This window comes from Schistocerca nitens, chromosome 1 (assembly GCF_023898315.1).
Source record: "Schistocerca nitens isolate TAMUIC-IGC-003100 chromosome 1, iqSchNite1.1, whole genome shotgun sequence".
Classification (NCBI taxonomy): domain Eukaryota; kingdom Metazoa; phylum Arthropoda; class Insecta; order Orthoptera; family Acrididae; genus Schistocerca; species Schistocerca nitens.
This window is the reverse complement of record NC_064614.1, coordinates 618,056,637-618,084,086: the sequence shown is the minus strand read 5'-3', so window position 1 is coordinate 618,084,086 and position 27,450 is coordinate 618,056,637. Positions and strand designations below refer to the sequence as shown.

Sequence of the window (27,450 nt, the reverse complement as noted above, 5' to 3'; positions counted from 1 at the left end):
GGATTCGAACCTGTGACAGTAGCGGTCGCGCGGTTCCACACCGAAGCGCACAGGACCGCTCGGCCACACCGGCCGGCTTCTATAATTCGTGTTCTTGACTTCCAGTATTTCAAACTGTGTTTGGGTACAAATGAAGCCGCAGGTATGTAAAGAGAGCACAGGCATCCGAGTGCCACCTAGAGTGACTTGCAGGTTACCTCTGTAGCTGTAAACGTAATCACTTGCTAGTCAGCGCGAGCACTTAGTCACTTAATGCTACGCGGGAAGGTCGCTGCAGGCAGCTGCTCAAAATAAAAAGGTGGCCCGGTGTGGGTACTGTCTCTCAGTGAAGAGGCTGTTAGGATGCGTTGCCTCCCCGCGGTGCAGAATTGCGGCTGTCTGCCACCGGCGCCAGCGGGCTTCAAACAAGAAACAAGCGCAAAGCGACATGTGTGTCGAGACCGGTCCTTCCGGAATGCTAATTACCGATCCTCGTGCAGCCAGATAGACGACTGGAATTTGCCGAAGACGACAGGCTGTCCTCGTCAGGTTCTGCGAGTTTCTAAGCTTTCACTTTTTCTCCTTCAGTCTTTGCTTTTTTCGTCTTTTCTGCTTCCGTTCTTTTCTGTCCTTTTGTATGGTGCGGGGACTGGTTACACAGATTGGTTGCGAGTGTAATAGATACTACACTGCGGCTGACCTAATAGAGCAACTGACCTTTATTTTCTGCACTAATGGCGGCGTGGATACCCAAATAGTTTCCTCTACAAGTCGATTTTTGTTAGTGAGGGTCCTTGTAGTAACCATCACTATTTTTAATACGAGTGTGTCTAACTTTTGCTCAGTAATTGATCGCTGAAAGCCGGCCGCGGTGGCCGAGCGGTTCTAGGCGCTTCAGTCCGGTACCGCGCGACTGCTACGGTCGCAGGTACGAATCCTGCCTCGGGCATGGATGCGTGTGATGTCCTTAGGTAGTGCTAAGTTCTAGGGGACTGATGACCTCAGATGTTAAGTCCCATAGTGCTCAGAGCCATTTGAACCATTTGATCGCTGACGATCCAAACCTAATGCTGTAACTACTACATCACTGCTGGCAGTCCGTCGCCTAGCGTTTTGTCTTTACACCGATGCGAGACTGATCGCGTGCAGTATTCACTTTTGTGGCGTGAGTCTTTTTACGAGCAGGACGCAAAAGTCGATTGCTCCCATAATGGTAGGCATTAAATTGCTACAGAAATATTGTGTGCTGAGGTACTGACTAAAGAGCGAGTCTTTCGTGTATCATTGTGACTCTCTAGAAGATTAATTAAACAAGACAGATTACCAATGCGCCAGTTTTATTTCACTGACCGGCGCGAAAAACGTACCACTTATATTTCTTACAGAAACTGAAAATTATTTTAAATTTATGACGCTTTTATGAGACTAATCCACTATCTTATGATGGAATATTGTGGTACGGTCCCGTTGTTATTAATTATTTTTATACGTTCAAATGATACGCACAGAAGGTGTATTTAGAATTTGCGTATCGCGAAAGACGTTGTTACGCTCCTGCGAGAGAAAGAAAGTACTAGCGTGCAAATATTTCCAACCGAGAAAAATAGCTGAATTATTGGCAATCGGAGCTTCTGAGAACACACCGTTGGAGATACAAAACATTTCATTCCCATTATTTATTAAGTGACATAACTATCTACATCTATATCGTCATTTTATTATTTTTATTATTATTATGCGCTTAATATTTTTTACACTTTCGCAAGGGACGTCGTGCACCCAAATACGGAGAGCTGAAACAATTCGCTTTTCACTGAATTTTACGGGTGCTTTCACGCGAAAGACGCAGAGCTTTGTCTTCGCTATGCTGTAGCTGTCGTGTATCTTTCCAAGGCAATCGTCGCTACTCGCTTTACACAGAGTGAAATGGCAGTCTTCAGATGAGACACCTCAAGCTACCTGCCGGCAGTTACGAGCTGAACTCTCAACCTCAGTTTCTGTACACTCTGTCAGATCAGAAGCTTACAGTTTCTGTCGACTACCAAAGAATATTAAAGTTTTTCTGCGCGCGTCTGGCGATGGAGGAAACAAAAAATGGTTCAAAAAAATGGTTCAAATGGCTCCGAGCACTATGGTACTTAACTGCTGTGGTCATCAGTCCCCTAGAACTCAGAACTACTTAAACCTAACTAACCTAAGGACATCACACACATCCATGCCCGAGGCAGGATTCGAACCTGCGACCGTAGCGGTCACGCGGCTCCAGACTGTAGCGCCTAGATGGAGCAAACAGGGACTACGATTAACGTAGAGAGTTTCGTAGTCGACACATTCTACTGCAGTTCTTTCTGTATTGAGGACAAATTAAAGTTTTCTCTCTTGATTTTTACAAGTTTTCGGCCTTAAATTGAAGAATATTGACATTAACGTCATCCAGTGTCACTGATGAAGTGTTCTGCGAAATTACTGCGAATAATTTTCGCGTCACTCGATACGCAGATTGTACTTGAGCCAGATTCTGTATCTTTGAAACCATCGCACTACGATATATCGTCAAATTTGGCTTCCTGTCTAGCGTGAACGAAATTTTGAAACACAACGCAACGTGTTATGATGTCTCCCGCAAACCCAGGTGAGACTTCGAAAGTTCTGTGAAAAATCCGCCACTTATTGGATAATTCCAAACGTATAAGCGGTAGTCAAATGATAACGAGGAAGATGGGAAAAAGTAAGTAAACTGATTATTATTTCAAAAGTAATCATCATAGCTGTTAAGACATTTATACCACTGTGAGACAAGATGGTCAAAGACTCCATGGAAAAATGTTTGCGCTTGCCTAGGGAATCGTGATTGTACCCAGGGGTGCACCTATTCGTCTAAAGCAAATCAACTGCCACGAATGTCTTTCTTCACGCCAGCTCCGGGAAAGTCATGGTGACCTTTTTCTTCGGCTGCAAGGGGTCGCTGTTCGTTAACCTTCTGGATCACGCGCCACGGTTAACGTACAGCGGTACATGAACACTTTGAAAAATTGAAGCGCACTATCAAGTCCAAAAGCCCAGGAACGTTGACGGACGGCATCATTCTGTTGCAGGATGATGCCCGCCCACAGTTTGCAAGGTCGGTTCGACTACGCAGCAGAAATTTCTCTGGGAAACCTTTACACGTCCTTCATACAGTACCGATCTCTCCCCATGCGAGCCGGCCGGAGTGGCCGAGCGGTTAAAGGCGCTACAGTCTGGAACCGCACGACCGCTACGGTCGCGGGTTCGAATCCTGTCTCGGGCATGGATGTGTGTGATGTCCTTAGGTTAGTTAGGTTTAAGTAGTTCTAAGTTCTAGGGGACTTATGACCACAGCAGTTGAGTCCCATAGTGCTCAGAGCCATTTTTTCTCCCCATGCGATTTCCATATTTTTGGAGACCTGAAAAAAAGAAAGAGATTCGTGGCCGTCGATTTGCTTCCAACAAAGAGGTGCTCCCCGCAGGGAACAGCAAGCATTTTTTCCGTTTTGACCATCGTATCTCACAGTGTGGTAAATGTATTAACAGTTGTGACTCTTAGGGTATTTCCATTTCTGTGGCTAAATGCTATTCCTGTCGCAGCAAAGTCATATTAAATGATAATTAGTTGAAACCCTCAGCTGCCGACAGGTGTTATTTATATACCTCGATGGGGACAGCTAAACTGTGTGCCCCGACCGGTACTCGAACCCGGGATCTCCTGCTTACATGGCAGACGCTCTTATCCATCTGAGCCACCGAGCACACAGATGAATACCGCGACTGCAGGGACTTATCCTTTGCACGCTTCCCGTGAGACCCACATTCCCAACTGTTCACAATCTACATAGGTAATGGCTCAAATGGCTCTGAGCACTATGGGACTCAACTGCTGTGGTCATCAGTCCCCTAGAACTTTGAACTACTTAAACCTAACTAACCTAAGGACATCACACACATCCATGCCCGAGGCAGGATTCGAACCTGCGACCGTAGCAGTCGCACGGTTCCGGACTGCGCGCCTAGAACCGCGAGACCACCGCGGCCGGCACATAGGTAGTGTTTCTAATAGATATTTGCCCATCCACTCATTACTTGCGCCAACTAAAGTGACGATTCCCGTAAGAGTTCGGGACGAAGGTCAATGGCCGGGTTTATTCTACAGAAGCTGCACGTTCATCAGCGGTATCTGTTCTTTCGAGAACAGTTACTATCTTCATATACGGTTAAAGGATACTCGACCATTGACCTTCGTCTGTGCGAATGCGCACAGGTTGCCCGAAGTCTTACGGGAATCGTCACCTTATTTGGCGCGAGTAATGAGTGGATGGGCAAATATCTATTAGTAACATTACGTATGTGGATTGTGGACAGTTGGGAATGTGGGTCCCACGGGAAGCGTGCAAAGCATAAGTCCCTGCAGTCGCGCTATTCATCTGTGTCCTCGGTGGCTCAGATTGATAGAGCGTCTGGCATGTAAGCGGGAGATCCCGGGATCGAGTCCCAGTCGAGGCACACATTTTCAACTGCCCCATCGAGGTATATCAACAACACCTGTCGGCAGCTGAGGGTTTCAACTGATTATTATTTATTCTAGAGAAGCTGCACGGTCATCAGTGGTTTCTGTTCTTTCGAGAACAGTGACTATCTTCATATAAAGTCATATTCTCTTAAGTCTGGTAGCGAAAAGGCGTCGCGCCATTTGTACAAGTATCTCTCGTCACGGGCCTCTCCCTTTCACATCGCATTTGTGTATAAAGAAACTGCGGCACTGCTGAGGAAGCTGCAAACAGAATCAGCCACTGTCGATCCAGTTCTGGGATGTGTAAAAGCGCTGGCCGGTCTACTGGGCGGTTGTCAGTTCGATGAACTGAGTCATTCCGAGGTGGCCCATCTGCTTGTCTCTCAGATCTACGCTTTAAGTACGGTTCAGTCAGTGAACATCAATGCCATGTGTTATGAGTAGGAAAATTTACGTCTAAGACCTGTTTTCTGTAAAATGAGTGTGGCGGATTGCGCCTGTTGACTTGAAGTAAACATACCGGTTGCAATATTCTCTCTCAGGCGGCGAATGAAGCGACGTCATAGACTGGCAGGCACGATTGGCCTTTTGGCCAATCAGCGTTATGTAATTTCGCATTTACGTCACGCGCCTGTCCGAGTCTGCGGCGTTTTGCGCTTGCAGTGGCAAAGGTCGCTCAGCGGCGAAGACTGGTCTCGACGCAGCTGAATGGTTATGACTGCCAACAAGCGGATACCAGTTAGCAAACAGCTGCCAGTACTGACGGCTTCAGTTGAAGGATAACAAGAACTGAGTAAAATAGAAAGCAGTGTTAGTGGCAAAGGGGGAGGGGAGAAGGGAGGGCAAAATTTCCACAAGTTCACTTACTGAGTTGTTGATACGGAGGGAGGTGGCTTAGGCAGTTAATTTGACTCTTTCATATACCACATGTCACGTAAATAAAAAAATCAAGAGTAGCGATAACTGCTAAGACACAGAACTAGTTTCCAGGATCGAGAGAGGTGCGCAGAGATGAGACAGTAGACGCATACACCGAGGCTCAAATCCTCGAACGATCATCCAGATTTAGATTTTCCATGGTTTTCCTAAATCAAGTGAGACGAATCCGCTAGCTGTCACTGAAAATATCGTGGTCAGTATCAGAATATAGTCCAAAGAATCAGATGTCCCTTCTCTAATAGCTGTTATCTCAATGGGATCGTATAGTTCTTTCCTACGTTCGTATTCGAGAATGTTAGACTTCAAGTTCCACTTGATCACTATAATTTACATCCCTCGTCTCCTTAAACCACTCTAAGATTATTCCTACAACAAGCCTTTCCAACTCCTGTACCGACTTCTCTCTTTATTCTTTCTTGCACTTGCCATCCACAGGAGTTTTAAACCTCAAAAGCAGAAACAAAGACGTTATAAAAAAGAAAAGTAGGAAGTAGCAAATGAAGTAGAAAACTGAACGTAAAAATCCGGTATTAATTTGGAAGTGTGTGATATTTGATTGAACGGTGATTGTGTAAGTAGGCTGTTTAGGTTTTTTTATTGGTAACGCCACCTCTGTATGAAAATCACTGGCTGTGCTGTGTGCAGTCTGTGGCTGCTTTGCATTGTTGTAATACTCGCCATTGTAGTGTTAGGCAGCTGGCTGTGAACAGCGCGTAGCGTTGCGCAGTTGGAGGTGAGCCGCCAGCAGTGGTGGATGTGGGGAGAGAGATGGCGGAGTTTTGTAATTTGTCATGAACTGCTATATATATTATGACTATTAAGGTAAATACATTGTTTGTTCTCTATTAATATCTTTCATTTGCTAACCATCCCTATCAGTAGTTAGTGCCTTCCGTAGTTTGAATCTTTTATTTAGCTGGCAGTAGTGGCGCTCGCTGTATTGCAGTAGTTCGAGTAATGAAGATTTTTGTGAGGTAAGTGATTTGTGAAAGGTATAGTTTAATGTTACTCAGGGCCATTCTTTTGCAGGGATCTTTGATAGTCATATTGCGTTGCGCTAAAAATATTGTGTGTCAGTTTAAGGACAGTCGTGTATAATTGTTAAAAGGGGACGTTTCACATGTCGACCCTTAGCCTAGGATACCTCACTGGAATCTTCTGATTTTTCTTGTAGTTTGTGTAATTAGTGTAGATTTTGTTTATTGCTAGCGCGTAATTGTAGAGAGAATCTCCTTTGTAGTTGCAGTCTTTCATTGTTGTACAGTAAAACAGGTGTGGCACGCATGTAGATTTGCACCAAGTATTTCGCAGCTGCAGTTAACTAGATATTATTTTCAGTGCTATGTTAATGTGTTCCCCCATTTTTGCTCTTCAAATTGTGTTTTTCTGTGTTGTCGTGTGAAATATTGTGACAATAATGGCGCGTGAAAAACGTAACACTAGGCTCCAAAGTAAATTGAGAAATGACAGCGAAGACGAAATCAGTGTGTTAGCGCCACCGTGTAATGAATTAACTAATATTCAAAGTAGTAATTTGGTAACTGTGCATAGGGAAATGGAGCGGGTGGCAAACAATGGCGTGGACAGTGAAACAATTAGTGAAGAGGGAAGCATTATCGATCGATCGGTCGGCAACAGCTCGCCTCAGGAATCGGGAATGACAGGACACAATTTTGCAAATATTGTAGACTCAGGTTTTGGGTCCTCACCGTTTTCTCAAATGAGTCAAGACACATTTTCTGCTTGTCAAAATGTGAATGTTGCCGGTGAAAATGCACTGCAAAAAGCATAGAGAAACAGATTCCAGACACTAATACATTATTATTGCAATTAATGCAACAAATGGGACAAAATCTTCAAAAGTTAGACACAATGGAACAAAATCTTCAAAAGTTAGACACAATGGAACAAAATCTTCAAAAGTTAGACACCACACTTGAACAAACACGTGAAGATTTAACTACTGAGTTACATAACATTGAATCGAAATGTCAAAAAGTCTGTAATGACGTAAAAACACAAATTTGTGAGCATTTTCAACCTATTTTTTCGCGGCATGAAAATGCATTACAGAATCACGAAGCAGCCATAAAAGAACTGCAAACCATTGTTCATGAAAATCATGAGACCTTGTGGGCTAAAATTGACTCAGTTGCATCTACCGATTCGGTTATGCAACTTGCAAAAACTCAGGAAAATTTAAAGGACACAGTAAATACTCTGAAACTTGGTTCAGAAAAACACACAGAGGAAATAATTTCATTATCGGATAAAGTAGCCGAACTTTCAGATCAGTTCACTAACTTATCTACAAAGGTAGATGATGATCTGAATGACACAACACCTGTAGCCTTCACTGACACTGAAGAGTATGAACAAATTAGAAAATTCAAACAAAATCAAAATCAAATCAATACACAGTACAAAAGAGAAATTCGGGAAGTACAAGATCAGCTGACACAGGTAATACAAGAATTACGTATTTCAGAGGACACTCGCGCTCCAGTACGGGAAGAGGGACATAGAAATACGGAAAAGCCACAAAATAATAACACAGGGCATTTCGGAAGTTATGAAAGAAATTGGCAATGTGCACCGAATTTTGAGATGGAACCGCCGACACGACGTAACAATGACGGATATGCGACTCGCCGACATGATGACTTTGACTATAAGCTGTTCATTACTACACGTAAATTCAAAACATTTAAGAATTCTGGCAACGACATTCATCCACAAGCATGGCTCCATCAATTCTCTCATTGTTTTCCTCCCAACTGGTCGTTAGAACACAGATTAGAATTTATGTGTGGCTACTTGGAGAATGAACCAGCTGTAAGAATGCGATCGGTTATTCACGATTGTCACAGTGAAGGAGATTTTTATCATGCCTTCCTCTCAGCATATTGGTCTCAAGCTACACAAGACCGAGTAAAACATAGCATCATAATGATGAAACATTTCGAAGAATCTGAATTCTCCAGTCTTGTGAAATATTTTGAAGACATGTTGCACAAGAATCAGTACCTGTCAAACCCATACAGCCCCTCGGAACTCATCCGCATTTGCTTAATCAAATTGCCTGAACATTTACGACATATCATTTTAGCAGGACGTTGCAAAGACGACATTGAAGCTTTTCAGGGACTGTTACAAGAACTAGAAATTGACACTGATAATCGCGGAACGCGAAAACAAGAACACAACAATTACAGGTCACATCCGTCACAATTCCGTGACGAAAGAAATAATAACTGGACACGACAAGGCTATTTTCACAACACAAATCGTGACCAAAACAGACGCCACCCATGTGACAACCACTGGCAGAGTAATAACAGTTACAGAGAAAGATCGCATTTCCATAGTAATGAATGTGACAGAGATAGCCATAGAAACAGACAATATGGGAACCAGAATAATTATTACCAAGGGAGACAGAATAACTTCAGACGCAACGGTCCACCACGCAGTTACGATTCCAGGAGAAATTCTCCACCACATGACAGAGAGAAAAGAAACTATGTAAACTACCGACATAACGACAGACCTGAATTTCATCAGAACTGGCGGGATTCTAATAGAGCTGGGCCCTTTCGGCAAGGCGAATTTGTAGAAGTTAGGTCTCCTAATCCCAATAACGACGCACGCCAACAAAGAGACAGACAATAACTCGCATCGCAGGCAGCCGCTTGTGCCGGCTGGCTCAGAGAAAAATAACATAGACGCTAACCTTGAGAAAAATTCCAGTATTCTTTACCGACGTATACCGCATGATAATTGCATTCAAGTTCAAACTCTAAATACTATGAAGAGTAAAGGATTGCACCACATTTCACATGTATAACCGTTTATTGAAAGATAATCTGCTTTTTAACTTTGTCTTTGCCATAAAATTTTTCACTTCACATTTCTAGTATGCTTTGTCAGACTTAGAATCTGTTAACATGCAACAATGTTTGAAGTTAAATATCCAGTCAAGAACCAAGAGAACTTATTTAAACAGAAATTACGAATGCATTGTTATAGTGAACAGACGACACAGTGTTGTTATTTGTACATTCTTGCTTGTTAGTTACACGATTACGTAACGACTATAAGGCTCACATACTTAGGACACATACTGGTACTGCTAATGAGATTTTAATGCAACATTTTGGTTTACTTGAAAATACATTCTGGATTTAAAGTACTTTCCGTGAGATACCAGATGACACAGTGGTTAGTTTATGTGACAGCTACACGATTTTATCACGACGCTACTAATGAGTGACAGTTTACAATGTTGCTTTTGCAGTGTTTCTGTTTTATATCTGCACAGTTTTCTGTTTTATTATGGAAAGTAAAACATGTTTTAGTAGTAACTTTTGTGGTATAGCTACAATGAGACAGCCTTTTCCGTAGCACAACAATACGTTACAGCACAGTACTTTCCTCATCACGGCAATAAGCGTAATAACTAAGATATCTATACGCAAAGCAGTTCACTTTTGTGTATCATGAGGTAAGTACATTGACTTCTGCAGAACTTAACTTTCGGAGGACGATAACTACGACACTTCCACAGATATTATGTTGCAACAAGACGCACATTTAGCGCTACAGGAAACGTATTTGAGTGATTAATTTCGCACTTAAAACATTTATTTTTTTTAAGATATTTGAAGTACAATGATACAAGGGTTTTCCGTGATATATTTCATTCCATTGCTGTAATCTGTAACACCTGAGGGTATAATTACATTAATCCTCAGGGGGGTACACGCTTACTTTGTGTACCATGTGTTTGGCAAGCACAAGGAGCCCTAGCTAATATGGTATTTGCTTATACAATTTTACACATCGGTACCATATTTCTCTAACACACAAATTACACAGCTATCTGATCATTTAACTGAGAGAGACAAACATTTTTTTTACTACGTCAGTGACAGATGTTTACGTAATTACACCGTTGGATAACATCATATTTACGCAATTTCACAGTTGGGTAACTTCACACTTATGAAATTGTATTTTGTCTGTACTTTGTGAACTGTTCATATTTTTTCGGAACCATTGTGATACTATGAGAGCTTTGAATGATGTATTTGGTATGGGAGCATGATTTTAAAGTACGTTGGAGGTAGATGACACTATTGAAATGAGCAGAGAATTTTTTTAGGTTTTGACATTATTGCAGAAAGCCACGACGTTTTTGAGATTTGACTGAGGTGTTATGATGTTGTTTTTACTACGACGATGTGTATTATGCTGTTGAGGTATGTTTATGATCAATAAGCTGATGTTACATGAGGACTTTGATTTTGCTACATATTTATAACGATGAAATATTGAAGAACGTCTACGAATATGTATATGTGTAATAAGGTAAGGAATAATGAGTAGTGGTTAGGGACGCTGATTTGTGAAAAAACTTGTTGGAAACCAAGAATCATGCTTTAAGAGTTATGAAATGTGTGTATATGCATGAATGTATCACAATGCTGGCGAAAATTTTTTGGACGCTGTTATATTTATAGGATTTTGTTTCTACAGATGTGTAACCCAAATTCTTGACCTGTGAAATTTTTTATATGAGACTGTCACTGTAGCGGAAACTGCTGTCGTAAATATTTCGGTGAGAAAGGTAAGTGACCTTGACGTAATGCGTCTTGAGCGGCCACCTGTGCCAGCCACCTGGAGAAACAGCCATTAGGTGGAGAAAAAAGAGGCTTTGTAGAAAGCATCGCAAATACGACACGCTAATTACTTGGAAACATATGATTACTCGTATTTTGTGCTACTTACTGAAATGCTTATGAATTGATACCATTATTTCTACAAGGAATACAGTGGGTCTACACCTTTGCTGACTCACCAGTACCATTATTTCCACAAGGACTGCAGTGGGTCTGCACCTCTGGTGGCACACCAATACCACTACCGTAATCTCTACCAGGACTACAGTGGGTCTACTCTGTGATGACCTACCAAACGATATTCTTCAAAACTTCGATTGATTCTGCTGTGGGTTTGCTCTGTTGTGGCCCATTACCTGTCTGCATGTCAAGAGTCAGCACTGTCTTTCCATTGGAAGGACAACACTACTTCTTCAAGACTGCATGGAAATCCAGTACTTCTGTGTGCAATTTCTTTTACTAATGAGACTTTGTGAAAAAAAACTGTAATTACTATTATGATGAATGATCAGGACTATCTTTATAAACTGTGAGAAAATTTTAGCTTTTGACCAACATTGTATTAATAAGTGTGTGCATTTGATTTCTTTGTTATTGTAATTACGATTATGAAAAATTTTAACAAATATGTATTGCCCAGTGCCCAAAACAATTTGTAAAATTTTTTGTGGGGAGCATGGGGGCTATGTAAGTAGGCTGTTTAGGTTTTTTTCTTAATAGTTATCCCTCCCGATTAGTACGTTTTCATATATTCATGTAGTCACTGACGGTAAGAACGACTCCGTAGGCAAATAGCTGCTATTTTTTCTCCATTTAGCAGCTAAGTATAAATCTACGTTTATTGTAACAGCATAGTGCTACCGAGGCAAACTGACAGAGCACGGCCGATTATCGGGTCAACTCCTCAAATGAATTAGGAGTTTAGTTAGCATTCTGAATTGATAACCAGAAGAGAAAAAAAATGGTTCAAATGGCTCTGAGCACTATGGGACTTAACAGCTGAGGTCATCAGTCCCCTAGAACCTAGAATCACTTAAACCTAACTAACCTAAGGACATCACACACACCCATGCCCAAGGCAGGATTCGAACCTGCAACCATAGCGGTCGAGCGGTTCCAGACTGAAGCGCCTAGAACCCCTCGGTCACCCCGGCCGGCAGAAGAGAAAAAGTCTCTTAACATATAAGACAATTGAAAAACTGCATATTGATTCCGACGCAGAAGTTTTTTTGGCCCGTGTAAAATGTCATCAACGTGAGCATCAGATCTTTTTGTTTTCCATAATCTTTATTCCGTCTAGTAAGGGGTTCGCTTCTTCAGAATTCTGCAAATTTTATTTTACTACTAGCTGACGAACCAGTTATTCCTCGGGTATTTATTTTGCCAATTTTCTATTAGAAACGTACGGTTCCTATGCGCAGGGAGCACCTGCTTCGCGATATGAAACCCGATGTTGTAAACGTTCCTGTGGCAAACCTTCTTTTTAACTCTGTAGACGGCTGTTGCTTTCTCCTACAGCCATTTGCGCTTCGTAGTTGATAGCTGTCAAAAGCGCTGCCAGGTGACATTGACTTCCTTAAGGTGACTCGAATGTAGGATTGTCGTAACAGAATAAAATATGTGCAGTAAAACTTCGTGTACGATGCGACATTTTTTGACGCATCTCATACTTTAAGACGTCATATCTGCTTAACTGTGATAATAGGTGTTTCTTGCCCCCCCCCCCCCACACACACATGCAACGTATACACACAAACACACATCCGTTTTTACAATACGTACGGATTTAACTTTGTGGCCATATCCTCTTTCTGAGGCCGCAGTCGTCAAGGTAACCTAAGGCACCGATGTCGAGTACTCCATTTGTTAGTTTCTTGTGTAAACTTCGTTTTGTGTGCTATCGTATTTTAACTCTTCATGTACTATATTCCGTGACGGAGACCAGCCCAGCATTTGCATAAACGAGCATGGAAAACCGCCTAAAAACCACATCCAGGCTGGTCGGTGTACCAATCCACGATAGTTAATCCGCTCCGTGGATTCGATGCAAGGCTAGCTCGCTACCCGGTCTTCCAAGCCGGCGCGCTCCACGTTACGCTATACGAGAAGGTCACACGCGAACATAAATATGTTTCATAATTATACTGCCATTATCATGAAATACTAACACGAATTAAATAAAGAAGAATCGAGAAACCGGAAGAAACGACCTCGGAAAAGATAAGTTTGGGTTCCGGAGAAATGTAGGAACACGCGAGGCAATACTGAGCCTACGACTTACGTTGGAAGATAGGTCAAGGAAAGGCAAATCAACATTTATAGCATTTGTATTTTTAGAGAAATTTGTTAACAATGTTGTCTGGAATACACTACCTGGAATTCTGAAGGTAGCAGGGGTAAAATACTGGGAACAAAAGACTATTTACAACTTGTACAGAAACCAGACAGCAGTTATAAGAATTGAGGAGCAGGAAAGGGAATCACTGGCTGAGAAGGGAGTGAGCCAGGGTTGTAGCGCATCCTCGACGTTATTCAATATCTAAGTAGAGCAAGCAGTGAAAGAAAGCAAAGAAAAATTTGGAGTTTGAATCGAAGTTCAGGGAGAAGAAATAAAAAAGTTGAGGGTTGCCGATTAAGTTATAGTTGACAAAGACAGCAAAGGTCCTGGAAGTGCAGTTGAACGGAATCGACAGTGTCCTGAAAGGAGGATATAAGATGAAAATCAACAAAAGCAAAACAGTGATAATGGAATGTAGACTAATTAAACCAGGCGATGGTGAAGGAATTAGATTAGGAAATGGGACATTTAAAGTAGTAGATGAGTTTTGTTATTTGGGCAGCAAAATAAATGATGATGGCCGAAGACGAGAGAATACAAAATGTAGACTGCCAATCTTAAGAAAAGCGTTTCTGTAGAAAAGAAATTTGTTAATATCGAAAATAGATTTAAGTGTTAGGAAGCCTTTTGTGAAGGTATTTGCATGGAATGTAGTCATGTATGGAAGTGAAACGTGGACGATAAGCAGTTTAGACAAGAACAGATAGAAGTTTTCGAAATGTGGTGCTGCAGAACAATGCTGAAAATTAGATCGGCAATACATATAAACTAATAAGGAAGTACTAAAAAGAATTGGGGCGAAAACAAGTTTTCGCATGACTAAAAGAAGGAATCGGTTGGTAAGACACGTTCTGAGACATCAACGGATCACTCATTTAGTACTGGAGAGAAGTGTGGGGCGTAAAAACGGTAGAGTGAGAACAAGAAGTAAATACAGTAAGCAGATTCAAAAGGATGTAGGTTGCAGTAGTTATTCGGAGATGAGTAGATCTGCACAGAATAGAGTACCACGGAGAGCAGTATCAAACCAATCTTCAGACTGAAGACCACGACGACAAAAATTCTACTGCAGTCAGATGGGTGTGTAGTGAAGCGCGTCCGAAGGGCATCTCTTCTTGAAGACTCGAACGAGTTGCGGGCGCTTTACCAATCGTGTGGGATGCACCGTTCTTCCAGTGAGTTACGACACACCGTTGTTTGAAGATGGGCGATATCTTCCGCATATCTGTATTACAGTCAAAAGGATACTTCATGAGATCTACGAGCTTCTGCTCTATCGAGTGGCCGAGCGGTTCTAGGCGCTTCAGTCTGGAACCATGCGACCGCTACGGTCGCAAGTTCTAATCCTGCCTCGGGCATGGATGTGTGTGATGTCCTTAAGTTAGTTAAGTTTAAGTAGTTCTAAGTTCAAGGGGACTGATGACCTCAGATGTTAAGTCCCATAGTGCTCAGAGCCATTTGAACCATTTCTATCGAGTGTTTTGCACTCAGATTTTAAAGCTGTCAATGCTGCATTCGAGTGACTGACGAAAGTGGGAATTATTTTGTGATCTTCGAATTTCAGAAGGCAGTATTTATTAATTTAACCGTAATTTTATCACCATTCGGTTTGGTTTCACTACGAACAACGAGCGTCAAGCTAGAAGATTTAAATCCGTTAACTGATTTTACGCGAGTCAAATCTTTTTGTTTTGTTTGTGTTAACTCAGCAGACATAGTAATTATAATTGAGCAGGCTTCTGATATTGCCACTGAACTGTTTCGCATCCATCACTGTCTTTCACTGTACAAACTATCGTGGTGCTTACTATATTTCTCAATTTGTGTTGCCAGACGACCACACTCTGCTTCCCAGAGCTCAACGTTTGCAACTGGCTGTTCAGGTAATTTCTGATCACTTTCCTAGGATAAAAATAAACAGATTTACCTTACCAACTTTCTAGAGATCAATAACGCTATAATAGCCTTGTGATCGCTGTTTACACTGAATCGTTAACATTAAGCCTTTATTTTTTACCGTTTGAACTAAATACAAGAGACCCACTATTTACAGCGTGTTGTGCTGAACCAAAAGAGGTTTCTATAAACCCTAAAAATGCCTCGTGACTGCAACACATCTACTCTACTGTTCACACTGCTGTTTCCACTGTGTGGCGCATATCTCATCCTTTAAGGGGGACACTATAGCTGTACGCTTAATAGCGTAAGTCGATAAATGATGTTAGTGCCATAAAAGCTCGAAAAGACAAAATTAGCTAAAACGATGCCTATTTTCTGTGCATTAGAAAGTGATAGTGTATGGAAGAACACTCACTTGTACTATTTTTTCCTGCAACATTTGGGTGTATTTTTTCCTCTTCTGTGACTTGTTAAACGTAAATATTAGTAGTGGATTCTCGAAAAAAGTAAATTAGTGTATTTTTGATTGAACGGATAGGTCTCTTCACAGCCTTAACGAAGAATGCTGATGTAATAGAAAGAGTTCAAAAATGGTTCAAATGGCTCTGAGTACTATGGGACTTAACTTCTAAGGTCATCAATCCCCTAGAACTTAGAACTACTTAAACCTAACTAGCCTAAGGACATCACACACATCCATGCCCGAGGCAGGATTCGAACCTGCGACCGTAGCGGTCACGCGGTTCCAGACTGTAGCTGTTAGAACCGCACGGCCATCCCGGCCGGCCAACAGAAAGAGTGCACTGCCCAACACTAATTACATGCAGTCCAGTCACATTAATATAATTACCGTCTATATCCGACGTTAACGTGCAATAACCACTCACAGGCGGCATGTGGTAGCACTAGCAGTGCGGGGGATATAATGCGTGCCGGGGGAACGGGTGAAACAGTGCAATCCTTGTCATAATGCAGAAACGGAGCGATTTATCCGAGACATGAGCATTGGCTTTAGGGTCCAAGGTGGAAGCATTTCCGAAATGACCAAGTCTGTTAACTGTTCGCGTGCTGCGGTTGTTAACTGTATACCGTGCATGGCAAAATGATGCTATCCAAAATCGGCTCTGAGGCAACTGTGATGCATCACGGCCATGGAAGACAGGGTTGAACGGAGGCTGCTGAGATGTGTACGGAGGGACAGACGTGCAACTGTTGAACAACTGACCGCCCAGATGAACCGAGGGGCTACCAACAGCGTCTCCTCAGCGAACGTTGCTGCGTATGGGCCTCCACAGCAGGCGCTTAGTACGTGCGTCCGTGCTGACTGCTGCTCATCGATAACGAAGGCTGGAATTTGCACGCCATTACCGCAATTGTAGATCCACTGAGTGGCGACAAATGGCCTTTTCAGATGTATCACGTTGTATTCTCCATCGGAGAGATGGAAAACGCCCTGCAACAATCATCGCAAGGGTTCAGGACGGAGGAAAGAGCGTTGTGATTTTTTCGTGGCATTCTCTGGGTTATCCCGTCTTTCTGGAAGGCACAGTCGATCAGCACAACTATTATCCGTCCTTGCAGGCCACGTCCATTCCTATATGCAGTGTGGTTTTTCTCGGCACGATTGGCGTTTACCAGCAGGACAACGCAACGTGTCACAATGCTCTTTGTGTACGGGCGTGGTTTGAAGAGCTCCAGGATGAGCCTACCGTACTCCCATGGCCTCCAAAGTCCCTGGTTTAAAACCCAGTCGAGTATCTGTGGACCATCTCGATCAGGTGGTTCACCCCATGGGTCCTCTACCGGGAAACCTGACGCAAGTGGAGACGGCAGTGTATTCAGCGTGGCTCCATATACCCGTCGGTACCTTCTTGAACGTCACTAACTCTCTTCACGCACTCCTCGCAGCGGACTTCGCTGCAAATGATGATTATTCAGGCTTTTGACAGCTGATCACGTTAATGTGATTGGACAGTGTATAATGACAGTGTAATTTATATTACGACATGACAACAGTGACAAATTCATCCTTTTCGGTTGGTAGGACATCTTCTGAAGCATCAAGGGATCACCAATTTGGTATTGGAGGACAGCGTGGAGGGTACAAATCGTAGAGGGAGACCAAGAGATGAATACACTAAACAGATACAGAAGGATGTAGGTTGCAGTAGGTACTGGGAGATGAAGAAGCTTGCACAGGATAGAGTAGCATGGAGTGCTGCATCAAATCAGTCTCAGTACTGAAGACCACAACAACAACTATCTGAAGTTAATGATTTTATATTCATCTAAGATGATTCTGTAAATTCTCTTAGGAACCTGTTGGACAGTCAGCCGAAACTGGTTGTTGAAATAAAGATTTTATCGCAGTTCGAGACGGTAATCGGGATATTTATCAAATATCTACGCGTTGTGGGGCACCACCTCGTGAAAATGTACTTGAATTTATCCAATAGCGTTTCGTGAGAGATATGTTGTCGTTCTTCCAAAGATTCTCATTTCAGTTTGCTGAACACATCCTGTTACGCCCCTAGCAACGTGTCTCGAAGAGCGTACGACGTCTACAGACGTGCTCGCCTGATAAGGACTCCAAACAGTGGAAAAATACTTTAGAATTGGTCGCACCAGCTTCTTGTGTGCAATTTCCTTTACATATGCGCTGCTCTTTTCCAGAGTCCTTCCGACAAACCAATCGACTTTCCTACTAGCGATTGAACGGGTTCGTCCCAGTGTATGTCGCTTTTTAGTATTACCACTAACAACTTAAACGATGTTTATCGCTAAACCTGTAACCGGATACTATCGGTAAGTGTTCGTGCGGGTGAAGATATCTGCCGATATCCGTAGCAATAACTACTTTGTAGTTAAAAGTCAAAGGACAACGTCAATATTACATTTTTTGCCTGTTTTCCATTACATGCCATCGATAATAATTATTACTATTCTTTTTATTCGTATTATTTGTTCGGGACGAAGTGCCACTGAACTTACTTTAAAGTACAGTGTCCTGGAGAGGGTAGACGTTCTGCTGACGCCTTTAAGGACTAGAAAAGCAGGCGACGTGCTTTCCAGCCTAGTGTCTCGCACAGTTACGCGTCCATCCAGCTTTCGTCGTACCAGTCTGAGGCCCGAGTCCACCCAGCTTCGGTCTGGAGTAACAGGGGGTCTTATGGATCTATTGGAAGCCACTACAAAACGACGCTGATACTCTGTGCAGTGGCCTCTTTGCTTTGTGGTGTGACTCCTGTTTATGTAGCACGCACGAAATAAATAATTTTACATACAAAATCAGTGGGTCTATTAGCTTGTCTCTTAAATTTGTTCACTAGTATGCAGTGCAACGCTCATTGCATTGAAATGTCTAGTAGAGAAACATTATTTAACATTGTGGTAAATAAACGTAATCTGCTAGCACAGCCGAGAGTATTAAGGCACCGTTTCTGTGATGGGGAGATTTCGGCTTGCCTGGATAAGAGTTTTAGGCGGTTGCTCACATTCCGCTAGGCGAATGGCGGGTTGGTAGCCATGTGCTGGCTCGGTTACACGATTCGGAGATATTCAGAGAAACTTCCTCACACTTTCACATAAATAACATTACACGCAGTTAGTGGGGATATGCCCATTCCGTCCAGTGGGGAGAGGAGGGGCATCCGGCCACACCTCAAATTTGCAAATCCGTTCTTAACCGTGCCTATCCTGCACCGACGCGAAACAAGAGCAGGAGAGGAACTAAAAAGAAGAAACTGACGAATTAATGTACATTTGATAAACGAACTCTATCACTAACCTTTAATAGCATGCAGTATGTGACGGTAATTTGTAGCACGATTGCATTTGACTTGACAATATTACGGAAATACTCCTGTGGATATTTCATGATATCAGTTTCATTACTTGCGAACTTATGCGGAATATATTAATAATATGAAAGACTAAGTTGTAGTCGGCATGGGTGGCCGAGCGGTTCTAGGCGCTTCAGGCAGCAACCTCGCGCCTGCTACAATCGCAGGTTCGAATCCTGCCTCGGGCATGGATGTGTGTGATGTCCTTAGGTTAGTTAGGTTTAAGTGGTTCTAGGGGACTGATGACCTCAGCTGTTAAGCCCCATAGTGCTCAGATCCATTTGAACTAAGTTGTATTAAAATATAGTCAAAGTTGGCATCTACGTTTACCGAACAGGTTAAAATGATTTAAGATTTTTAATATCCGTAGATGAGGATAAAAGACTTGGGGGCAAGGGATTTGCGGTTGCGGTGCTGATCTAATTTCCCTCAAACACGCAGAGCTCAAATGGGCCGGCTGGAGTGGCCGAGCGGTTCTAGGCGCTACAGTCTGGAACCGCGCGACCGCTACGGCCGCAGGTTCGAATCCTGCTTCGGGCATGGATGTTTGTGATGTCGTTAGGTTAGTTAGGTTTAAGTAGTTCTAAGTTCTAGGGGACTGATGACCACATCAGTTAAGTCCTATAGTGCTCAGAGCCATTTTTTTTAGCTCAAATGGCTTATTTCTCTTCTTTACGGGACAAAGTTTACTGAATGGAAGCAATCCTGTGACAACACGTGGCGCGGTGTGTAAACACAGGGCGGTGGACTGGGGGAGAGCGACGGCGCTGCCCGGCTTGCGGTACTCACGGAGAGCGCGAGGCAGAGAGCGGCTGCTGCGGCGGCGCGCATGGTTCCTCTGGTCTGGTCTGTGCTGTGGTGCGGCTGACACTGTACGCCGCGCCGGCCCCCGAACGCTTATATGCGGCGGCGCGCCGTGCCACGTCACGCAGCACCCTCCCCACCACAGCACGGCGACGGGTCGCCGCTCGTCACCCCGGCGACGCAGCTGCCGATAGCGTATCTGCATCGATACCTTCTCGGAATTCCCACAAGCTGCTCTCTCCCTCTTCCGCACATGTGTAAACAATTGCCAGAACGATACACTATCGAGAAAACCGCTTGACCCGGTTCCACACCAACATTTATTAATGCAAAAACGATGATACAGAGTAAGTAAAATAAGGCTTGCGACTCAAGCCCGTGACCGGGCTATTGTCTTGACTGCAAGTAGAATGCAGCCATTCTGCCGGCCGTTGTGACCGAGCGGTTCTAGGCGCTACAGTCTGGAATCGCGCGACCGTTACGGTCGCAGGTTCGAATCCTGCCTCGGGCATGGATGTATGTGATGTCCTTAGGTTAGTTAGGTTTAAGTAGTTCTAAGTTCTAGGGGACTGATGACCTAAGATGTTAAGTCCCATAGTGCTCAGAGCCATTTGATCTCAAGTTGATTCCATATTTCTAGATTTCAGGAAGGCTTTTGTCACCGTTCCGCACAAGCGAGTGCTAATCAAATTGGGTGCCTGTGCAGTGTCGTCTTGCCTGATGATTCCTGATTTTCTGTCAGAAGGGACACACTTCACAGTAGCTAACGGCAATTTGAAATGGTTCAAATGGCTCTGAAAACTATAGGACTTAACTTCTGAGGTCCCCTAGAACTTAGAACTACTTAAACCTAGCTAACCTAAGGACATCACACACTTCCATGCCCGAGGCAGGATTCGAACCTGCGACCGTAGCGGTCTCGCGGTTCCAGACTGTAGCGCCAAGAACCGATAGGTCACTCTTGCCGACGTAACGGCAAATCATTGACTGAAACACAAGTGATATCTGGCGTTCCCCAAGCAAATGTTAGAGGCCCTCTCCCGTTTCTGACCTGTAAGCGGCGATCAAAAAGATTCCGCTCGAAGGACATGGAGTCCAGAATCGGTATGCCAATCAAGCAAAACCGCCGTCAGTATTGAGGTAATCATCCCACCGACGCACCAGTTTGAAGATACTTGTTTCATAAAACACCGTGTCCTGTTGCGTGAAGAGTCCTTAATGCCTTCTGCAGTTTACAGTCGTTTTCTACAGACACGCTGCCCCATATGCATTATTCATTCTCCAATGGGTGTCTGTCGGTCTTTGCCCTTCGGCAGCAAGGAAAACAATATCAATACGTTGGTCCTCTTTGGACGCATTCGACAATAAAGTCATCCATATTTCACGTTTCTGCATTTATTGCACTCATGTACGTTGCATACATGCTGCAGCAACGCCGTCTTACGGAAACGTTTTGATCGTCCCTTATATATGAACGTTTTGGAACACAATGTGAACAGTCCTCACTAATTGGATGCAACTGATCCTATAGTTTATCGTCTAGTAAATTCCTCAGAAGATCAATATAATTAAGAAATGTTTTAGAAACGGTGGAGCGGAAACTATCTCTTGACAATGAGCAGTACAAAGTGTGAGGTCCACCACATGAGTATTAAAAGGAATCCGTTGAATTTCGGTTACACAATAAATCATATAAATTTAAAGTTTTTTGATTCAAGTAAATACCCAGGGTTTACAATTACGAACATCTTACATTGGAACTACCGCACAGAGAATATTTGTGTATGGCGAACAAAAGACTGCCTTTTATTGACAGAACAATTACAAGATACTGCTAGACTAGTTCTGCGCGATATGGGATCCTTACCAGAGTGGATTGAAGAAGAACACTGATAAACCTCAAAAAAGGCAAACTCAATTTGTATCATCGCAAAATGTGAACTACTGGTACATTAATAACCCGTGTAACCGCCAGAGTGTTGAATGCAAACGTGCATACATTGCGTTGTTCAGGCGCCGGATGTCAGTATGTGGGATGGAGTTTCCTGCACAGTTTCAGCACAACAGGCACAGTCACTAGACTGACGTACAAATTTGCAGCCAGGGTGCGTGGGATAACCACGACAGTGCTCCTTCTGTCATACGAAATCGCACTTCAGACCCTAATTCAGATGTAGGTCCAAAGTGTCTAGGGCTCAGACAGGCGTTCGGCTGGCCTTCTCCTCCTAACCGACACAGAGCCATCACAGGCACTGAGGGAGCACCAGCTTTCATCAGAAAGCACATCATACTTCTAACGTGAACCTCCAATGAGCTCTCACTTGACACCACTGAAGTCGGAAATCGCGGTGGTTTGGCCTGAGTGGAAACCACGCTTAAGGGCGTCTGGCTCAGAGCTGTCCTTGAAGTAACCAATTAGCAACAGTTCGTTTTGTCACTGTGGTGGCAACTGCTGCTCAAATTGCTGCTGCAGATGTCCCAGAACCATACGCAGAACACGATGGTCTTCCCTCCTGGTAGTGCCAAGTGACCATCCGGGGCCTGGTCTTCTTGCGACCGTACATTCTCGTAATAACCACTGCCAGCAATCATGTACAGTGCCTAAGTTCTTGCCAAGTATTTCTACAATATCGCAGAAGGAACATTCAGCTTCTTGTGATCCTAGCAAATGACTTCATTCTGTGACTTGTTGGTAATCGCGTCTTGGTTGCCTTAAAGGCATTCTTGACTAACGTCAGCTCACCAGATCCAATCACAAAGGTAAGTAACGCTCACGCCCGTTACAGCGTTTATTTGAAGTAATCCTGATTTGCGAGCTCATAGTGGCTCCAATAACGCCTCTCTTATGCGACTGGAGCGAAATTTGAATAGACATCGTCTTTCAGGTGTAAAAACACGCCTACCAACTTTCATTTATGTTACATAGCACTTTCTTGGTGTTGCAACTTTTTTGGTCAGTGTATTTAGGTGTTCATTTCTCACACGTGTTGATCGGTGGTGAAACGGTCGAGAAATATTCCAAACCTGAACCTTCTGCCAAATTCAAGAGATTATGTAGAAAGTATTGATATAGATGTAGAGGTATCCGGGACCTTCAGGGCTGAAGTTTAGCACTCTACCGAGGTCATCTTCAGAGTCTCAAAAGAAATTTATGACTTGACTGACGATTTATTTTCTGGACGAAGTAGCTACGTTGGTTAGAGAGTCATCTACAGATCTAGAAATAGCTTTAGGGGCGTCCTGTGCAAGTGTGTTGGGACACTTGTTGTTCATATAGTACATTAATGACCTGGAAGACAATGTAGACTCAGACTTTTCACAGATAAACAGTTATCTGCTCAGGAGTACTATCCGAAAAATGTTGTACAGATATACCGTTAGGTCTTGATAAGATTTTGACGTGGTGCCTAAATTGGCAGGTAGTTTAAATGCTCAGAAACGTTCAAATGTTCACTTCAAATAAAGAAAAAACTTAGTATCCTATGAATACACTATCAGTGACTCACAACTGGAATCAGTCAGCTTAGTTTTTTATTGCGCCTGCCGCGGTGGTCTCGCGGTTCTAGGCGCGCAGTCCGGAACCGTGCGACTGCTACGGTCGCAGGTTCGAATCCTGCCTCGGGCATGGATGTTTGTGATGTCCTTAGGTTAGTTAGGTTTAAGTAGTTCTAAGTTCTAGGGGACTAATGACCACAGCAGTTGAGTCCCATAGTGCTCAGAGCCATTTGAACCATTTTTTTTTATTGCAGAATCTGGCCATTTATAGTGCTATTGGAACCTAAAACTAAGCATCAATCGTTTTCTTCTTATCTTCTCAGAACATATTAATGCTCTGGTTGATGGGCTGCCTCTGTTATTTTGACGCCGCCCTCCTAGGTAATGAATTTTGTTGTTGTACAAGAAATTTTGCAGCATTGATCAGTAGCCTGAAACGTTACCTGTTCTGTGGGGTGTCTTCTGTGATGTTAAGTTTTCTCAAACTGCTCCTTGTCCCTCCCAGCCATCCCGTGGTGATTTTTAATTTGGAAATGAAATTAAAAATTTTCTTCGTTAGCCTATTGTCATTCATTCTGTAAATGTGACCGTAAAATTTTAGTTTTATCTTTCTTATCGTGTCTGCGATTGTTTCCATGTTTATATGTAGATATTCATTTCTTATCCTGCGTGCACATCTCGTAGTAGCTTCGTAGACTTGACTGTTTCGCTTGTTTTGCCTTCATTCGTGGCTCTTGTTCAAATGTGTGTGAAATCTTATGGGACTTAACTGCTAAGGTCATCAGTCCCTAAGCTTACACTACATAACCTAAATTATCCTAAGGACAAAAACACACACCCAAGCCCGAGGGAGGACTCGAACCTCCGCCGGGACCAGCTGCACAGTCCATGACTGCAGCGCCATAGACCGCTCGGCAAATCCCGCGCGGCCTCGTGGCTCTTCTAAACTGCTGGAAAGACTTAATCTATGAAAGGCGTTAGTTACCGATAACATTTTATGAGAACTCTATGCACCGCAACAGGTCTCATAAACTAAGCGAAGATTTGTTAATGAAAATTATAGAAACCTGAGGTCGGAGTTGCATATTAGCAGTTTAGAAGAGCCACGAGGCCGCGCGGGATTTGCCGAGCGGTCTATGGCGCTGCAGTCATGGACTGTGCAGCTGGTCCCGGCGGAGGTTCGAGTCCTCCCTCGGGCTTGGGTGTGTGTTTTTGTCCTTAGGATAATTTAGGTTATGTAGTGTAAGCTTAGGGACTGATGACCTTAGCAGTTAAGTCCCATAAGATTTCACACACATTTGAACAAGAGCCACGAATGAAGGCAAAACAAGCGAAACAGTCAAGTCTACGAAGCTACTACGAGATGTGCACGCGTTCCATGAGGCGAAACGCGGACAGAATCTAAGAGAACCTGTTTTTGTTTGGTGCATTAGTTCTTAGCGTTCTTCCATAAGTTCAATAAACACACCAGATACACTAAACAGAGACTTCAGTCAGTAATATTAGGTCTGCAACTTTGCATTCGCCGTTTTGCAATAGCGGCAAGTGGGGTTCGGGCGGTTGGTCATAGGTGTAATACTATAAGCTTAGGCATCTGTAAACATAATGCCATAAAAGTATTAGTCGATTTGTGATTGCATCATAAGGTTATTCTCGATTAAGCACGTCAACTTACGTACCCATTTCTCGCCATTTGCGGTAAGTTTTAATTTCCTTCTTTTACATGAAGAAATCTGCGGCTGTGGCTATTAGAATGTTGGGTAAGACCAATGGTGAGGGAACTATTAGTGGAAGAACGTGCAGAGAATGTTTACAACGCCTTAAGGACGGTGATTTTGATGTCGAAGACCGGCATGGAGGTGGAAGACAGAACGTTTTCGTAGCTACTGAAATAGACGAAGACAGTCACAGGACATCATTGCCGAAAGCAATTAATGCGTTCGAGCCCAGCACTGAAACACAAACGGCCACAATACAGCGATAGACACGTAAAGGTAATTTTGCAGCAGGTCAGTGCTCGACCCCATGTCGCAAAACCCGTCAAAACACACATGGAAACGTTGAAATGAGAAGTCCTATCCATCTCGCCGTATTCTCTCTCTGACTACCACCTTTTGCGATAAGTGGCGTAGTCTGGCTGACCAGCACTTCCGATCATATGAAAAAGTGCAAAATTGCATCGATTCATGGATCCCCACAAAAGACGCCCAGTTCTTCCACCACGGGATTCGTATGCTATCCGAAAGGTGGGAGAATGTAGTGGCCAGCGATGGGCAATACTATGATTCATAATTTTTTTTTCACAATAAAACCCCGAACTTCGAGAAAAAACGGTGGAAGCAAAGTTGTAGACCTAGTAATATATTCTCCTTGACTATTAACAACAACCTGCCAACGCTGGGGTAACTTTTCTGTTCCGTAACTGTAGAAATCATTTGGTTTTGAGGCGAAGAACTCATCGAGCCATCTTCGGAGATCTTCATCCGGGAAGGAAGTTCCTTCAAGGATGCTCGACAGAGAGCGGAGAAGGTGGAAGTCTGAGGTTGCAGGATCAGGTGAATGAGATGGATGTGACATGACTTCCCAACCAACTCCCATATAATGCTTTTTTGTCAGTCTAGCAGAATGCGGGAGGGCGTTATCGCAGAGTAGCATCACTTCACTCCTTGTTCTTGGACTGCGTCTCCAGAACGACTCCTTTGTTGAAAATAATTTTCAGCAGTGATGATTACACCTCGGGGAAGCAATTGTAGTGCATCACACTGTCGCTCTTAAACCAGATGCATAACACCATCTTTTACGAATGTGCGTACGTCTTTGTCCTTACGTCAGCACAAAGACACTGTAAGAGGTCCGAGCAGATGTAATTTTGATGTATTGCTCATGCGCTGCCGGCGATATGCAAGGTATAAGAAAATCTCTGACCAGAGAGCAGTGTTGACTGCAGTAGGAACTGTGTAGCTGTAGTAGTAAGTTGTTGCTAGTCTGGAGTCTGCTCTGGTCTGGTATGGTGTATCGTGTTGGCTGGCCCGGTCGTGGTGCAGCGATGCCGGAGCCTGAGTATTATTGTATAAGGTAAAAAGCAGCCTCGTGCATATGTAGTAATGTTATCTCAAGTCGCATGTAAATGTTTTAAAACTCTCGTAATAATAATCTTCCTCATAAAAAGTAACTTTTAACAACCATTCATTTCAATTTAAAGAATTTACTAATTTCTCCCATCCATGATCATCCCGATTGTTGCAAAAGAAAAAAATCAGTTGCTTCCTTTCATAAATGACAGATAGGTCGGCCAGCATTGCACAGAGCTGTGCCGGAAAAAAATATTGTAAGAGCAGATATATCCGGCGACTTCATTGAGGTAAGGATTTTTCCTTTTTCATTCAGAATGATCTTTGAGGGCCATGACGCAGCACTGCTGTCGTCCAAAATTTACCAGGTTAAATTCACAGTGAATTATTGAAAAGTCATAAGTGAGCGACAATTTAATTGAGAGGTTAGTTACACTGTATTATTACCAGGTTACTGAATTTATTTTTTTATTGGGACGTTACACTGAATGTGAACGACATAACTATAATTTTTTACTGTTGAGAGGTTTAGGAATTTTTCTGTTGTGAGGTTACGCTAAATGTGAATGCATTTTGAGCTTAGATTAAAACAGAAAGAATTTTGTGTGGAGGTTAACGTGAAAAGAATTTTGTAGGGAGGTTATAAATGGGAACGAATTTTGTGGGGAGATTAAATGTAAATGAATTTTGTGGGGAGGTTACACTGTGAAAGAATTTTGTTTTGAGGTTACACTAAATTAGAATCATACTCATATTATTTGAATATATTTTGTGGGGAGGTTACACTGAATGACGATATTTATTTATATTAATGATTTTAAATTATTGTGGGGAGGTTACACTTGGCGACAACCGGCCAGGATCGTATTTCTTTGTG

General features: G+C 43.1%; 1 protein-coding gene across 1 annotated transcript in view; it reads right to left on the bottom strand.

Annotated features, from left to right (window-relative positions):
• The window catches only part of LOC126257269 (uncharacterized), a 111,257-nt gene extending 91,165 nt beyond the window's left edge, over positions 1 to 20,092 (bottom strand). Inside the window, exon 1 of the mRNA XM_049955550.1 lies at positions 19,993 to 20,092. Coding sequence (XP_049811507.1) covers positions 19,993 to 20,034 — 42 coding nt within the window. The 5' untranslated portion in view covers positions 20,035 to 20,092. The remainder of the gene's footprint in view (positions 1 to 19,992) is intronic.
• Positions 20,093 to 27,450: the final 7,358 nt, after the last annotated feature.